The 17762-nt window shown below is 40.9% G+C and overlaps 2 protein-coding genes across 2 annotated transcripts in view; one reads left to right on the top strand and one right to left on the bottom strand.

Annotated features, from left to right (window-relative positions):
• The window catches only part of LOC134571021 (zymogen granule membrane protein 16-like), a 71521-nt gene extending 59961 nt beyond the window's left edge, over positions 1 to 11560 (bottom strand). Inside the window, exon 1 of the mRNA XM_063429060.1 lies at positions 11545 to 11560. Coding sequence (XP_063285130.1) covers positions 11545 to 11558 — 14 coding nt within the window. The 5' untranslated portion in view covers positions 11559 to 11560. The remainder of the gene's footprint in view (positions 1 to 11544) is intronic.
• A 478-nt stretch (positions 11561 to 12038) lies between these two features.
• LOC134571020 (gap junction beta-4 protein-like) lies at positions 12039 to 13183 on the top strand. The gene has a single exon (XM_063429059.1). The coding sequence runs from the start codon at positions 12039 to 12041 to the stop codon at positions 12762 to 12764; it is 726 nt and encodes a 241-aa protein (XP_063285129.1). The 3' UTR covers positions 12765 to 13183.
• Positions 13184 to 17762: the final 4579 nt, after the last annotated feature.

The raw sequence follows: 17762 nt of genomic DNA, 5'->3' as shown, positions 1-17762 counted from the left end.
AACCAAACACAAGGAACTACCTTGAACGAAAAGCTGCCTCCCTACAGGCACACTCCAAAAGCCTGTGAAGACAAAATATACACACAAAAAAGGTGGAAATAAATCACACCTAATGGGGGCGCTAATCGCAAGGAATAAACAGTACCCTTGTAAATAGTGAAGCAATAAAACTCTATATACAATAGAGTAATCTCTTAGAAAAAATTAGCTTTATTCTGCATCCCAGTGCAGTAAAACCATATAAAAAACATAAAAACAAGATATAATAATCTCTAATGCACAAATAATACACAGTGAACAGTCCTATTATGAGACCTGGGAAAAAACAAGCCCTGCATAAACCACTATATAACCAGAATGAAGTATAAGATAGACTAATCAGCTCCTGGTCGCGACCTCCAGGGCTGAAAATACTTGCAACTCGGTCAGTGGTAATGATGTTAAGGTCTCTGGACGTCGGCTGGATGATAGATGTGGCTCAACGCGTTTCGTCCCGCTGTATTCGGGACTTCCTCAGGAGCTGTGGATGGCCTCTGTTCTTTCCGGGGTCTCTTCTTATCTTCTGAAATTCGCGCGCAAATTAGCCCTATACGCATGCGCAAAACGGACATCAGCTTCCGTCTGAAATGTTGCCGGAACACAACATAGATGTGTCCGCCCCCAGTGTCTGTCGGGAATGGCCGATGCGCATGCGTGGCTAAAATTGTGCGTCTGAAAACTTTATTAGCATCCGAAGTAGAGACACATTATAACATTAGGCTCCATTCAAAGCCGTTATATGTGTCAAAACTGTTCGTTACAATTGATGCTCACAATTACTATATGCAGCCTACAGTTTGCCACAAATAAAAGTTATATATGTAGAAAAAATAAATAAATAATAAAAAAATATATTGGAAATAATTGTATTTAGTAGATAGAAAAATGATCAATTAAATGTGGTGTGTACCAGTAAATTTATGGCAAACCTTACAATCTAAAATCAGAGGTTCTAGGGGCAAAATTTTACAATCTAAGGTCAAAGAAAAAAACTTTCTCACTTAGCAGGGTGTATATCATATGTTAAACTTCCATAACCATCTAGATATAATGATCGACATAGATACAAAATATATACATGCTTTCCAATAGACATATTGTGATGCAAATTGATACCTAATTTTTAAATTTTTAAAAAATATCATTAATGCCTAAGTAATCTATAGCACTAAAGCATAGTAAATAGAACACAGAAAAACATACCCATGTGTGATATCTAGCATCGGGGACATTGCACATACATCAAAATAGATATGCTAAAAAAACTACGGAAAAAATACATTTCAACCCATATTACATAAAAGCTAAAATATCTAGGTCTGTGTTCAGACCTCGTGGAGTGGAAGATTTCATCTTATATATCCATTCTGTTTCTTTTTTGGCTAATGCTTTCGTAGTATCGCCCCCACGCCAGTGTGGAACCACTTTGTCGATACCTATACATACAAAATTATTAAAGACAAAAACAGGACATTGATTACAGTGTCGAGGAACATTGTGTTTGTCACTTTTTTTATTTATACCATAAAAGTGTTCTCTTAATCTCTCGTGAAGTTTACGTATAGTGCGGCCTATATACTGCATACCGCATACGCATTCCAGCAAATATACTATATTTTTACTACTACACGTTATAAAGTGCTTAATTTCAAAAAGTTCTCCTGTAACAGAACTTTTAAAGCTGGTGGTGGATCTTTTTTGATATTTACAGGTACTACAATTGCCGCATTTGAAAAAACCATTAGGTTTATTTGGTAGAAAATCTTTTTTTGAACCTTCAATTTTTAGGTCCATTTTTGGGAGGACACTTGGAGCTAGAATTGTCTTAAGACTATCGGTTTTTTTATATACAATCCTCGGTTTTTTTGGCAATATTTTTTGTAGATATGTATCATGCAATAGAATCGGCCAATGTTTCTTAAAAACTTTCTCGACTTTATTTGCCTTGTTGCTATATTTTGTTATAAAGGCTAAATTATATGAACTAGTATCTAGATACTAGTTCATATAATTTAGCCTTTATAACAAAATATAGCAACAAGGCAAATAAAGTCGAGAAAGTTTTTAAGAAACATTGGCCGATTCTATTGCATGATACATATCTACAAAAAATATTGCCAAAAAAACCGAGGATTGTATATAAAAAAACCGATAGTCTTAAGACAATTCTAGCTCCAAGTGTCCTCCCAAAAATGGACCTAAAAATTGAAGGTTCAAAAAAAGATTTTCTACCAAATAAACCTAATGGTTTTTTCAAATGCGGCAATTGTAGTACCTGTAAATATCAAAAAAGATCCACCACCAGCTTTAAAAGTTCTGTTACAGGAGAACTTTTTGAAATTAAGCACTTTATAACGTGTAGTAGTAAAAATATAGTATATTTGCTGGAATGCGTATGCGGTATGCAGTATATAGGCCGCACTATACGTAAACTTCACGAGAGATTAAGAGAACACTTTTATGGTATAAATAAAAAAAGTGACAAACACAATGTTCCTCGACACTGTAATCAATGTCCTGTTTTTGTCTTTAATAATTTTGTATGTATAGGTATCGACAAAGTGGTTCCACACTGGCGTGGGGGCGATACTACGAAAGCATTAGCCAAAAAAGAAACAGAATGGATATATAAGATGAAATCTTCCACTCCACGAGGTCTGAACACAGACCTAGATATTTTAGCTTTTATGTAATATGGGTTGAAATGTATTTTTTCCGTAGTTTTTTTAGCATATCTATTTTGATGTATGTGCAATGTCCCCGATGCTAGATATCACACATGGGTATGTTTTTCTGTGTTCTATTTACTATGCTTTAGTGCTATAGATTACTTAGGCATTAATGATATTTTTTAAAAATTTAAAAATTAGGTATCAATTTGCATCACAATATGTCTATTGGAAAGCATGTATATATTTTGTATCTATGTCGATCATTATATCTAGATGGTTATGGAAGTTTAACATATGATATACACCCTGCTAAGTGAGAAAGTTTTTTTCTTTGACCTTAGATTGTAAAATTTTGCCCCTAGAACCTCTGATTTTAGATTGTAAGGTTTGCCATAAATTTACTGGTACACACCACATTTAATTGATCATTTTTCTATCTACTAAATACAATTATTTCCAATATATTTTTTTATTATTTATTTATTTTTTCTACATATATAACTTTTATTTGTGGCAAACTGTAGGCTGCATATAGTAATTGTGAGCATCAATTGTAACGAACAGTTTTGACACATATAACGGCTTTGAATGGAGCCTAATGTTATAATGTGTCTCTACTTCGGATGCTAATAAAGTTTTCAGACGCACAATTTTAGCCACGCATGCGCATCGGCCATTCCCGACAGACACTGGGGGCGGACACATCTATGTTGTGTTCCGGCAACATTTCAGACGGAAGCTGATGTCCGTTTTGCGCATGCGTATAGGGCTAATTTGCGCGCGAATTTCAGAAGATAAGAAGAGACCCCGGAAAGAACAGAGGCCATCCACAGCTCCTGAGGAAGTCCCGAATACAGCGGGACGAAACGCGTTGAGCCACATCTATCATCCAGCCGACGTCCAGAGACCTTAACATCATTACCACTGACCGAGTTGCAAGTATTTTCAGCCCTGGAGGTCGCGACCAGGAGCTGATTAGTCTATCTTATACTTCATTCTGGTTATATAGTGGTTTATGCAGGGCTTGTTTTTTCCCAGGTCTCATAATAGGACTGTTCACTGTGTATTATTTGTGCATTAGAGATTATTATATCTTGTTTTTATGTTTTTTATATGGTTTTACTGCACTGGGATGCAGAATAAAGCTAATTTTTTCTAAGAGATTACTCTATTGTATATAGAGTTTTATTGCTTCACTATTTACAAGGGTACTGTTTATTCCTTGCGATTAGCGCCCCCATTAGGTGTGATTTATTTCCACCTTTTTTGTGTGGATATCTGTGTGTGCAGGTGACTATTACTGTGCAGAATTATTAGGCAACTTAACAAAAAACAAATATATACCCATTTCAATTATTTATTTTTACCAGTGAAACCAATATAACATCTCAACATTCACAAATATACATTTCTGACATTCAAAAACAAAACAAAAACAAATCAGTGACCAATATAGCCACCTTTCTTTGCAGGGACACTCAAAAGCCTGCCATCCATGGATTCTGTCAGTGTTTTGATCTGTTCACCATCAACATTGCGTGCAGCAGCAACCACAGCCTCCCAGACACTGTTCAGAGAGGTGTACTGTTTTCCCTCCTTGTAAATCCCACATTTGATGATGGACCACAGGTTCTCAATGGGGTTCAGATCAGGTGAACAAGGAAGCCATGTCATTAGATTTCCTTCTTTTATACCCTTTCTTGCCAGCCACGCTGTGGAGTACTTGGACCAGGGGTGTATTAGCCGCGAGGCAAACAAGGCATTTGCCTTGGGCGGCATTTTCCAGGGGGCGGCAAAAAAAGCCGCCCCCAAATGCCCAGGGCAAATGCCTTGTTAGCCTTGCGGCTAACAGACATGCCGGCGGGCTGCTGGGCGATCGGGCGGCACTGCCTGGCGGGCGGCCGGCCGGTCGGCGAGGGAGCACTTCCCCTGAGCTGTCTGCTCAGCTCCCTCGCCAGCCGCAGAGTGAGGCTGGGAGGCGGAGCCGGAATATGACGTCATATTCCGGCTCCCAGCCTCACTCTGAGGCGCGCGAGGGAGCTGAGCAGACAGCTCAGGGGAAGTGCTCCCTCGCCGGCCGGCCGGCCGCCCGCCAGGCAGTGCCGCCCGATCGCCCAGCAGCCACTGGACCACCAGGGAGGAAGAGACACCCCCCTCCCCAGCATTCCCAAAGGTAAGGAGGCTGGGGGGGGGGGTGTTAAATAAAAAACAAATGTGTGAAAAATAAATTTTAAAAAAATGTGTGAAAAATAAATAAAAAAAAATGTGTGAAAAATAAATAAAAAAAAAACGGGTTTAAAAAAAATGTGTTAAAAAAAATGTGTTAAAAAAAATTTAAAAAAATGTGTTAAAAAAATAAAAAAAAATGTGTTAAAAATACATTTAAAAAAATGTGTTAATGTGGGTGGGTGAGTGTGTGTCTGTGTCTGTTAGTGTGTGTGTCTGTTAGTGTGTGTCTGTTAGTGTGTGTCTGTGTGTGTGTGTGTCTGTTAGTGTGTGTGTGTCAGTGTGTGTGTGTGTGTGTCTGTTAGTGTGTGTCAGTGTGTGTGTCTGTTAGTGTGTGTCAGTGTGTGTGTCTGTTAGTGTTTGTGTCTGTTAGTGTGTGTCTGTGTGTGTGTGTGTCTGTTAGTGTGTGTGTGTCAGTGTGTGTGTCTGTTAGTGTGTGTGTGTCTGTTAGTGTGTGTCAGTGTGTGTGTCTGTTAGTGTGTGTCAGTGTGTGTGTCTGTTAGTGTTTGTGTCTGTTAGTGTGTGTGTCTGTGTCTGTTAGTGTGTGTGTGTCAGTGTGTGTCTGTTAGTGTGTTTGTGTGTGTGTGTCTGTTAGTGTGTTTGTGTGTGTGTGTCTGTTAGTGTGTGTGCGTGTGTCTGTTAGTGTGTGTGTGTGTCTGTGTCTGTTAGTGTGTGTGTGTGTCTGTGTCTGTTAGTGTGTGTGTGTCTGTTAGTGTGTGACTGTGTGTGTCTGTTAGTGTGTGTTTGCCTGTGAGTGTGTGTGTATGTCAGTGAGTGTGTGTCTGCTAGTTTGTGTCTGCTAGTGAGTGAGTGTGTGTCTGTTAGTGAGTGTGTTTGTCTGTTAGTGAGTGTGAGTGTGTCTGTTAGTGTGTGTGTGTTTCTGTTAGCGAGTGTGTGTGTGTGTATTTAGAATGCGGGGCGGGGGGAAAGGTTGGGTGGGGGTAGCGCGGGGGGAGAGGGGGGCGCCTGAGTTTTGTCCTGCCTAGGGCAGCACAAAACCAGGATACACCACTGACTTGGACGCGTGTGATGGAGCATTGTCCTGCATGAAAATCATGTTTTTCTTGAAGGATGCAGACTTCTTCCTGTACCACTGCTTGAAGAAGGTGTCTTCCAGAAACTGGCAGTAGGACTGGGAGTTGAGCTTGACTCCATCCTCAACCCGAAAAGGCCCCACAAGCTCATCTTTGATGATACCAGCCCAAACCAGTACTCCACCTCCACCTTGCTGGCGTCTGAGTCGGACTGGAGCTCTCTGCCCTTTACCAATCCAGCCACGGGCCCATCCATCTGGCCCATCAAGACTCACTCTCATTTCATCAGTCCATAAAACCTTAGAAAAATCAGTCTTGAGATATTTCTTGGTCCAGTCTTGACGTTTCAGCTTGTGTGTCTTGTTCAGTGGTGGTCGTCTTTCAGCCTTTCTTACCTTGGCCATGTCTCTGAGTATTGCACACCTTGTGCTTTTGGGCACTCCAGTGATGTTGCAGCTCTGAAATATGGGCAAACTGGTGGCAAGTGGCATCTTGGCAGCTGCACGCTTGACTTTTCTCAGTTCATGGGCAGTTATTTTGCGCCTTGGTTTCTCCACACGCTTCTTGCGACCCTGTTGACTATTTTGAATGAAACGCTTGATTGTTCGATGATCACGCTTCAGAAGCTTTGCAATTTTAAGAGTGCTGCATCCCTCTGCAAGATATCTCACTATTTTTGACTTTTCTGAGCCTGTCAAGTCCTTCTTTTGACCCATTTTGCCAAAGGAAAGGAAGTTGCCTAATAATTATGCACACATAGAGTAGGGGAATATCTGCTAAATACAGACACAATAGAGAAACATAGCGTTTAACTGTGTGTGGGACAGATATTAGTATGTAATCACAATTGGTCACTCACAAATTCGTAGAATTAAAACAGCCTTAAGCAGTATCTTTTCTTTCAGTGTCCAATGTGGTGTTGTCCCTCCTCACACGTTCATCATAAAGTAGATGATGTATGTATCTCAAAAGAGAAAGATATATACAAAAATGTAGTGCACTTCCAGAGTAATAATTATGCACACCTGATATAGGGTGTTGATGTCATTAGACCACACCCCTTCTCATTACAGAGATGCACATCACCTAATATGCTTAATTGGTAGTAGGCTTTCGAGCCTATACAGCTTGGAGTAAGACAACATGCATAAAGAGGATGATGTGGTCAAAATACTCATTTGCCTAATAATTCTGCACTCCCTGTAGAACAAGGTCCTCATCCACCTATTGTTCCTGTAACATTTTGTAATTGTCTCATTTAATTTATTGTGACATTCCATAAAAATTCAATAAAGGCTTCTGATAGCTCTTTATAAATGTTGCTTATTTGTTCACAGATTGCAACAACAGCAAATATACATTGAAATTTCAAATGATACCCGTACTTATACTCCAAAGCTGTCCGTTAGACTAGATTATGCAGGTTTTGATGGAGAGAAGTTTGTTGCTGTTTATGCAATACTTTCGTTTTAACGTGTTCCTGTCAGATACTATGAGGACATTTCGGCTGACTGTTCTAACCCCCCCTCTCCCCCTCCGGAGATGTCTGTGGCTGTAACACAGGCTGCATCTCTCAATCAGGAAGCGGAATATTTCGTAACAGTGGGGAGAATCGACTAACCCCACATTCACTGAAGGGATAAATCCTTAATGGGTCCAGGAAAGTAACTATCTGGAAGCGATGAAGTGCCAGTCCTATGGGAATACTCACAACCTTTACAATGGGAGTAAGAAAGGTTTCTAAAAAACACCAGATTAACTAACTTCTTATTTTCTAGAAACTCTCAGCCTGTTTTGCAAACTGAGAGTTTCGTTTCTAGAAGAACTCTTTTTAGGCATTCATTTAAATAATGACCACGTAACCCCATTGATTGCTTCAAATAAGTCATGTGTCGCAAAGTGACTATCATTGGGAATATTTATTTATCAAAGTCCACAGTGGATATACTTTAATAAAGTGCATAGTATACAGAAACTAAACTTAAAGTACATTTGGCCCATAAGCTCACAATCTAAAGAGGAAAGGGGCAGGTGAGACACAATGTATAGATAATGGCGGGTAGAAAACTAGTAGCATAGAGTCAGGAGAAATGTTTTTGGCTGGGTTTTGGATTTTATTGGAAGAAAAGTGATGGTGTTATAGGGACGAATGGGGGAAAATGAGCTACTACTGTAAACGAGGAGAGCAGGAATGGGCATGTGGTAAAATGGTCATTAATCATGCCAGGGGTCCTAATCATTAAACGGACACTTCACTGCCTAAATACAAAATAAATAAAACTCACTGTTTAATAGATATACCCCACAATTAAACCTTGCATGCATTTAAATATGCATTTTTATACACTTATAAAGCAACTTGTAAAACCTGCAGTTTTCTTGTCTGCAGCCTTTGCAAACCCTCCCCTTCTAGCCCCGCCCAGATTTCCTGTGGTTGTCCAATCAAAGACTTACCAATGCAGCCAGGGCTGGCCTTAGGGGTGTGCGAACTGTGCGGCCACACACAGGGCACCATTGACCAGGGGGCGCCCTGACAGCCGACACAGCTCGCACATTGCCGGTGCCAGGGGAGCTAAAACAGTAACCCAGGTAGAGGATTAAATATTCTCCACCCTGGTCTATAAAAAAAAAAAAAATCGCAACAGTGGGGGGCAGGGCTTAATGAGCTGTGGAGGTGGGGCTTATCACTATGCTGAGGAGGAGCCAATTCCTACCCGCCCCATGTAACTGCTGCACAGGAACTGCATCCACTCCCCCTTCCAGCCATAATGGAAAGAGATAAGTCTGTGTGTGTGACTGCCTGGCTATTTGTGACTGCCTGTCTGTGTGTGTGTGTGTGTGTGTGTGTGTGTGTGACTGTCTGTGTGGGTGTGTGTGTGTCTGTCTGTCTGTCTTTGTGACTGCCTGCCTGTGTGTGTGTGTGTGTGACTGTCTGTCTGTGTGACTGCCTGCCTGTGTGTGTGTGTCTATGTGACTGCCTGCGTGTGTGTGTGGCTGTCTCTCTGTGTGACTGCCTCCGTGTGTGTGTGTGTGTGTGTGACTGTCTGTGTGTGTGACTGTCTGCCTGCATGTGTGTGTGTGCCTGTGTGTGTGACTATCTGCCTTTAACTGAGTGTGTGTGCCTATCAGCGTGTGTGAGTGTCTGCATGCCTATAACCGAGTGTGTATGACTGCTTGTAATGGAGTATGTGTGACTGTCTGCTTGTGACTGTGTGTGTGACTGTATGCCTGTAAATGTGTGTGTGCCTGTAACTGTTTGTGATTGTGTGTCTGTAACTGTGTGTGACTGTCTGCCTTTAACTGTGTGTTTGGCTCTGCCTGTCTGCCTGTAACTGAGCATGTGTGACTGTCTGCCTGTAACTGTGTGTGTGTGTGACTGTCTGCCTGTAACTGAGCGTGTCTGACTGTCTGCTTGTAACTGTTTGTGTGACTGTCTGCCTGTGCCTGTGTGTGACTGTATACAGGCAACTTGGTCAGGGGGTAGGGCGCCGTGAAGACTTTTCGCACAGGGCGCCTAATGGCCTAAGGCCGGCCCTGAATGCAGCTCAATGAGAAGTCTGTGCAAGGCAGGTGCTTTGGGCAATTGCTGCCTCTTGAATTTATCTCCACTGAGCTAAATAAACCAGGAAGTGACAGGACCGCTTGTCTGATTGACAGCCAGGAGGGTGTAACAAGGTTAATTTATAAAAATGACTATTTATAATTAAATCTGCACTTTTTGCAAAATGAAAAAATAGGTCACACTCTTCACACATAAAGCTTTTCAGCAAGATAAACCAGTTTAGGAGCCTGGGGTGTCCATTTAAAGATGGCCTTTCTGTCTTGGCCCAAATACAGCTTGGATATTGCTGGGGCTGAACAAAGTGGCAAACAGAATGTTTTATTGAGGGCAGTTGATGTTGCCCTCGCCAGTTCTCTGGCATGTTAGCACAGCCAAGTCGCAGAATTTGGGAAATGTGCACAACTGTCCTGGCATCACACAGCCCTCATGTTCAGAAACTGCCATACATTGATCATGGTAACCCGCAGCTCCACGAGTGCTAACCGGTTTTTCGAGCTGGCTGGGAACTAGTAATTCTCAGATTTATGATATGGGGATATAGCTCATTTAACTTAGGTGTGCATCGTTACAAGATCCCAAACACCAAGGGTTAACATGTTACAGAAACTGGAATAACCACATTTTATTCTTTTAAGACATTTGAGTAGGGGAGGGTGTCTGTCGCCAGGAGGGACACGTTCTTAGAGTGAGACAGACCCACGCCAAACACAGACAGATTTCAAGTTATGACTTAAAATGCACATCTGTTCCGCAGAGCTGACTGTCTAATCGGACAAAACAAGGCGAGGTACTGATCTGCGAAGCTTCCAATAGCATCTTTCATCGTCTCACTGTGAATTGGATCCACAGAACTAACAATCTTATCTACAAGGCTTGTTCCTGGATGGCAAAGCTGAATTGATCTGCGGCGCTGCGTTTTTCTAATATGAAAACATTATATCCTGCGGAGTTTACAATCTACTGTATACAGTATAACGTGCAACTATCCTGTGTGGCATTTAAAGCTAAGGAGCTGACAATCTATGATCTGTTTGACAATCTGATCTACATCTTACTCCTAAACTAGCTGCCGAGAGAATTACACCTCAAATCTGTCGACGCAAATCAAGATTTGTTACATTTATTTTTAATTCCTTAATCCAGAGCAGGTGAGTTTATTTGGGATTTCGCACAGGGAGAGAATTAACATTTCTATATTAAGTATAACTGTTTTAAATCAAATCAAGCAAAGATTAAAGGATAATTATGAATCCAGACTTCGTTACAGAGGAAATATTAGGGCATTTAGCATTTACCCAAGATTTGATAATGTGAAATAGCCGGATATTCAGCAGAGAGGAGGGGAATTGGAGGGGGTCCACTGGATTCTTATGTCCTGCTGCTTTGGACCTATTAGAATTATTTTTCAATTGATGCTGCAGGGGCCCCCAGGATCTGTATAATGGGAGGCTTTCACAAGAGATTCTTAAGTCTCCTTTACGAACGGACGTTTATGGAAAGTTAAATTCTGTACATTTACACCCGATGGTCATGGGCTGAAACTATACAAATAGCTGGCGTGGTGTCAGCTTACCACTGAGTCACATATAGTATTTATTACCTGTCTTTGTAAACTGTCTTGTGAGTTTTTTTGTTACCAGGTGTATAAGCCAAGCTTTAGTCTGAATGGAAGGGCCACCACCCTTATGTGTTTGTTTACTATAGGCTCCATCATAGTCAATGTCCCCCTTAAAGGGGAATTCATTCCCGGATTTCCTGATTCCCCCAGACTGAGTCACACAAATAGCCAAACGGACTAGTGATAGCACCCTCTGAGCTCCTGGTGATATAATATCATAAAATTCATAGCAAGTACAGAAAAAATACACAGCGTAGAGTTATTCTCATTCAACGCCATATATGAACGTTAAAAACTGAAATAATATGTGAATGTTCTTTTATAGGATAATATTTCCAGTTAACGTCTGTATTTATATCACATTCATACGTTTATGCATAAGGAAGCACTTACCCTGAATACAGCATTTGTGGTTCCAGTAACTTACTCTGCGTAACGCTATAAAAGATTTTTAACTTCCAAAAACACTAGGAAAAATGCAGAAGTAGATAGGTAGGAGACCATACTTTCTTGCATACAGTCACTTTCCCAGCAGGAGAGGGAGTAGCAGGCTGTAAAAGGTGTTTTATTGATGGAGAAGATTTTGGGTTGTTAACCTCCTGCTCAGAGGAGGATTGGGGCACAGCAGAGAATTTGTTTCCTACATACTAAAACAAAAAACGCATTTGAATCACGTAATGGAAACTATTACACATACATGAACAAATATAACACGTAGTCCACCATTCATACATATTCCAGCAATAGACAAAGTGTCCTTCGTACTTTCTGTTAACCTCAATAATCCTGTAAGAATCAGGTCCTAATAAAAGACCTATAAAGAAGGACCATGGATTATTGTGTGCAGACCACCACTCACATTAAAACTTTTTCTTCTATTCACAACCATGGCGATGGTCACAGGTCTTATCCCCATCCTGCGCACCGCCCTAGAGGCCACCACTGACTATAATGGTCGGACAATGTGGTTCGGATTTGCTGTGGTTCGACTAATTGCTCTCTATGTTTCCGAAATCCCTTGGGGCAAACTGGATCAAGACTTTGATTGTGGTGGCATAAATATGACCGAGTTTTGCCGGAAGTCTTGTTTTAGCAGACATTTTAACGTGGCGGTCGTGTCTCTGTGGAACTCCTGCTATGTCTTTTTTATAGCATCTCTGCTCATCATGGAGCTTTTCACATCTCAGCTCCGTCACAACCTCACCAAGGCGGCGCTGAAGGACAAACTGTCTCATGGAGAATCCGCGCTGACCGGCACTTGGTCTACACAGTTGGCCCAAAAAGATGTAGTTTTGGATTTCCACCACCAAAAAAAATTACTTGTCCTCTATCTTGGCTGTGTTCTCATGAGACTGGTCGGGGAGTTAGCATTTCTTTATATTCTCTTGTGCTGGCATTTGCCACTTGTGTCTGAGGGCTCGATATCCTGTTCGACGGAACTGTGCCCTGGGCCATTCACCTGCCTGGTGAGATTTCCTGCAGAAAAGAGAATGTCTCTTTATCTTCTGGGGTCTCTTTCTACTGCCTTGGCTTTGGTTTGTTTAGTGTTTGGACTTTATAGTGGATGCCACTACCTAATTCTACACCAACGTCAAAATGAGAACTCCGTTTAGAACTGAATAACTCTAAACTCCATGCAAAGTGATCCCACCAGATACCTCAACCCTCTGAGATCCTACAAGGACAATAATACTCTAATTCTGTGATTGTAGAACACGTTTAGATTAGTAGATTAATGCAAACTAAAAGTGGCAGATTTATATCGGATATCTCGGTGTCTTAGACAGTACCCCTAAAACTCTACCGCTATGTAATGCTATTGCAGTAACAATAAGATCTCAAGACATTATAAGACAGCTGACGGTAAGCAATCCAGTTCAGGAAAGCACATTTATTGTTTAAAGAAACACTAAAGTCACCCAGCGCACTTTATCTCAATGACGTACCGGTAGTTTTAACCCTGCAACGTAAAACATTGGAGAACCTGCTGTGTTTGAATTGCTGAGTTAAATACACCTCTACGGGCTGTCTTGCTGAAACGATTTAAACTCGACCTTGATTTGAGTGAAACTTGCTTGGAGGAGTGCATCGTTTGGCCGCGCATGCTTAGTTTCTATCCAATGCTTCTCGATGAGAAGGACGGAATTGGAGCACATAGTGGAAGACGTCAGTGGAGGTGACCAGGTGTTGGAAATCTTTCTTTTACTTACATTTTTTTAATACCAAAGGTGGGAGAACAAGAGAGAATTGGTGTTTTCTGAACTACAGGGAAAAAAAACAACTGTTTACATCACAAATGAACTCTCCCAGTCTAGACATTACATTATAATAGTGAATCTCAAGTTATTTTTGTATATCTTGTCTACAAAAGCTGCGGCTCCGGGAACACAGTCCTGTTAAATTTATGCAAAGTGTAATTCTTTTGTTTATCCGTAGTGAAATGTAGAATTTTGATCATTTGTAACACTCTCTATGAATACCCTGCTTCCCCCCAAAACTTGATAACAGCCCCATTACTGCTGCATATTCCTTCCCATCCATTCTGTTTGTAAGATTCTGGAAGCTGTGAATGTCTCTGTAAGATGTAACTGCTGTCACACAGTAATAAACACTTCATTTATATTAACCCCTTAAGGACACATGACATGTGTGACATGTAATGATCCCCTTTTATTCCAGAAGTTTGGTCCTTAAGGGGTTAAAGAAGTAAAACCTCCTTGCTGGCTGCACAGAGAGGATATAACGATTTAACTCCTGTACTGGGATAGTCAACCTTTAACACTCTAGGTATCGTGGACTACATCCCCCATAATGCCCTTACAGCTATAAAGCTGGCAAAGCATCAGGGGAGATAAAGCCCCCAACATCTGGAGTGAAGATGGTTGCCGACCCCTGTCCTAGACAAAGGTTTGTCAACACCTGCAAACCCTTTATTTTCCACAAATAACATCCCACCTCTGACATTCTGCCAACTGCTTAGTCCTATCGTTGTCCAGGCTGGAAGCCCTCAGATTGGGTATACTTGCACTAGGGATATCTGATAATAATTTGAAGGCCATCTACTCTGAATGGTGGCATCTTAATGTGGTCATTACTGAAACACTAACAGTGATTTGTCATCTCAGAATGATTTCTGATCCAAGCCCATACCAGCCTGGTAAGAAGAGATACAGCATGGGTGACATTAGGAGAAGACCTTCTATGAACCCTACCCAGGTTCCACTGATGGAAAAATCAGACAAGATGCCTCATCTCTATAACTGGCATGAGGACGGGAGGCCAGTCGTGTGTACGCCAGATATAGAAGTGAAGAACCCTGGTCACACGATCTTTGCTGTCACCATTCCATCATCTTCTGATGTTCCCTGTCCAAAGGTTGATATGAACAACTGAAATTGACAAATATGACCTGGATCAGGAGTTGTCTCAGGTGGGAACAGATTGAAATAATGGGTTTCATTTCTATCCCTTTCCTTTTACCAGGATTTACAATTTTTTTTTCTTTTATATTAAAATTCTTAGTCCATTCCCCCAGAATCTGGCCTCCCGTGGGGACATTTTCTATTTAATACGTAGCCCTGACTATAGGTACACTAAAGAAAAATCTGGTAGTAATTAATTTTGAATACTGGTGGCAAAGAGCGAATGATATTTAAATGTATATGACTTTAACATTTAGAAAATACTCAGAAGTCCCCTAGAAATACCGTTTACTAAACTCCAGCAAAAGGGAAGTACCAGATCAGTTTGATAATTCGTATTTAAGGGTCTGATTAATTACTAGTCCTTTATGGGTTGAATTTGACATAAAACACTTATTACCTGGGGCCGCAGACCTCCAATAGTTGGGATTTTTAAAATTCAATAAATTATATTTTCACTTTCATTAACTAAACTGCAGTTTACAGAATCAATACGAAGTGTACAATTTTTAGGTCGAAATGTCTAAGTGGCTGATATGTGACATGAAATATTTAATATCTAGAACTGGCGCAGACCTCACCCCACCCTTAATAGTGTCTTTCTAAAAATTATATTTTTAGAATTATTCAATTGTAGAGAAATTACAACAGAATTACAAATTTTACTAAGTTAAAACCAACAAATAATGGACATTTGCAATTCTCTTGAGTTTACGAGTAATACGTTGACAATCTGCTGTCCTCGAGGGCCAAATACAGCAGTAATTGTATCAAACTAGGATAAAACTAGGCCGATTTTTACAATTATTTGTATAAACATTAAACTTGTTTTTTTTTAAAATTGTTACGGCTGGTCCGGACACATCTAATGGCTTTTAAATCCATATTCGGATCATGTCTACGTTATGGGTGTTTGTTTAGCGAGATGTTCTCTCGCTAAACATCAATTTGCGGTGACAAGTACCAACCTGCGACATTTACGCCAAGACAGCAAAGAGTTGAAAAAAAAGCCAACTTTTCGGCTAAACTGGAGTTTTTATGGTTCTCGGCTGTTTAAGACTAAATTTTGCGAATCAGCCATCAAGTCGCCACAATTTGTTATATAGTAAATTAACCCCATCGCGTGCAGGAGACCTTTCATTGGCCTTCTCAGCACAATCTGTATATAGACCAGAGACAAAGTATCTAGAACAATAATAGGCAACCTTTGGCACTCCAGATGTTGTGGGGTGGACTACATCCCCCATAATACTATTACACCCATAATGCTGGCAAAGCATCATGGGAGGTGTAGTCCAAAACATCCGGAGTGCCAAAAGTTGCCTATGCCTGATAGACCATTCAAAATACAAAGAGACATGACTGTCTGGCAAATTGATTAATAGGAAGCAGTCACCATGGAAACTAATAAAACGTTTCTCAGGATTTAGCACTTTGCCCCAGTATAGGGACTGCATTGATAACCACGGCCTATGTATTTCCCAATTTACGTGGTGGTGGCTGTAATAATTTGACATGGTGTATCTTGTTATTCTTTGTTGTATTACGGACATACGTCACCTCATTTCACAATGGATTGCGGCACCGGATATCGTGATGTGAAACGTTCTCTGACTTTTACATTGCGTGTGTTTACTTAAAAACCATGGTTATTAAAAAGAAAATAATACGCATTCTTCTGTTTTTGAGATCGTTTTATCTGCTGATAAAAAACATTTTGCACAATAACGTGAATGATTAGGGCTGGGCAATGCCGTTTCTTCCTTAATTTCTCCATCAAGATAAGAGAATTAATTAAAAATAAAATAAAAAAGAGAGTAAAACAAAAAGAGTATCACAGCTCCCCCTAGTGGCTGCAAACCAGATAGCTGCCTACCATGAAATGGGAATCGTGAAGAAGACTTGAAGGACAACTGTCATCAAATGTTCAAATGTTACTTCTCATTTTCAAAGATTTTGTGGCATTTACTGAAACTTAACGATAATGTATTTCCATTTTATTTACTTCGTTAGAAAACTGCACTTTAAAAACCAACAAACAAACATCTGGTAGTCGTGTTGGGTCAGACTCTCCTGCTCTCTGACTAATTGCTTATCAACCAAATTTGCCTCTTTCCCTTTTTTAAAAATATATTTTTCCCATTTGTGGTACATGCTTTGGAATTATTGGGAGCTGCTTTTTTTAGGAAACTTGCTGAGGTTACAGACCAAAGGACCTTTCAATATCCCTATATACAGATAGTTATCTTGGTGACACACTGTGTATTCTATCTGTTTTATATATATTATTCCTTATTTTCTGTTTATTTATAAAAAAAAATGTATAGTTCTGAGGGCCTGTACTGGGCATTGGAGAAGCGCAGTATACTAATTAGTCATCTTTTACCTAAACGTGGGTCATTTACATATGGTGTTAGGGTACATATAGTGTTAGGGTACATATGGTGTTAGGGTACATATGGTGTTAGGGTACATATGGTGTTAGGGTACATATGGTGTTAGGGTACATATGGTGTTAGGGTACATATGGTGTTAGGGTACATATGGTGTTAGGGTACATATGGTGTTAGGGTACATATGGTGTTAGGGTACATATGGTGTTAGGGTACATATGGTGTTAGGGTGCATATGGTGTTAGGGTGCATATGGTGTTAGGGTGCATATGGTGTTAGGGTGCATATGGTGTTAGGGTGCATATAGTGTTAGGGTGCATATAGTGTTAGGGTACATATAGTGTTAGGGTACATATGGTGTTAGGGTACATATGGTGTTAGGGTACATATGGTGTTAGGGTACATATAGTGTTAGGGTACATATGGTGTTAGGGTACATATGGTGTACCCTCCCCACTCTCCCATCATCTTACCCAGCTGGCTCCCCACTCTCCCATCATCTTACCCAGCTGGCTCCCCACTCTCCCATCATCTAACCCTGCCGGCTCCCCACTCTCCCATCATCTAACCCAGCTGGCTCCCCACTCTCCCATCATCTAACCCTGCCGGCTCCCCACTCTCCCATCATCTAACCCTGCCGGCTCCCCACTCTCCCATCATCTAACCCAGCTGGCTCCCCACTCTCCCATAATCTTACCCAGCTGGCTCCCCACTCTCCCATCATCTTACCCTGCCGGCTCCCCACTCTCCCATTATCTTACTCTGCTGGCTCCCCACTCTCCCATCATCTTACCCA

The sequence above is a fragment of the Pelobates fuscus genome, chromosome 8 (assembly GCF_036172605.1).
Source record: "Pelobates fuscus isolate aPelFus1 chromosome 8, aPelFus1.pri, whole genome shotgun sequence".
Classification (NCBI taxonomy): Eukaryota; Metazoa; Chordata; class Amphibia; order Anura; family Pelobatidae; genus Pelobates; species Pelobates fuscus.
Note: the sequence above shows the minus strand (reverse complement) of the source record. Positions and strands in the feature narration are given on the sequence as shown.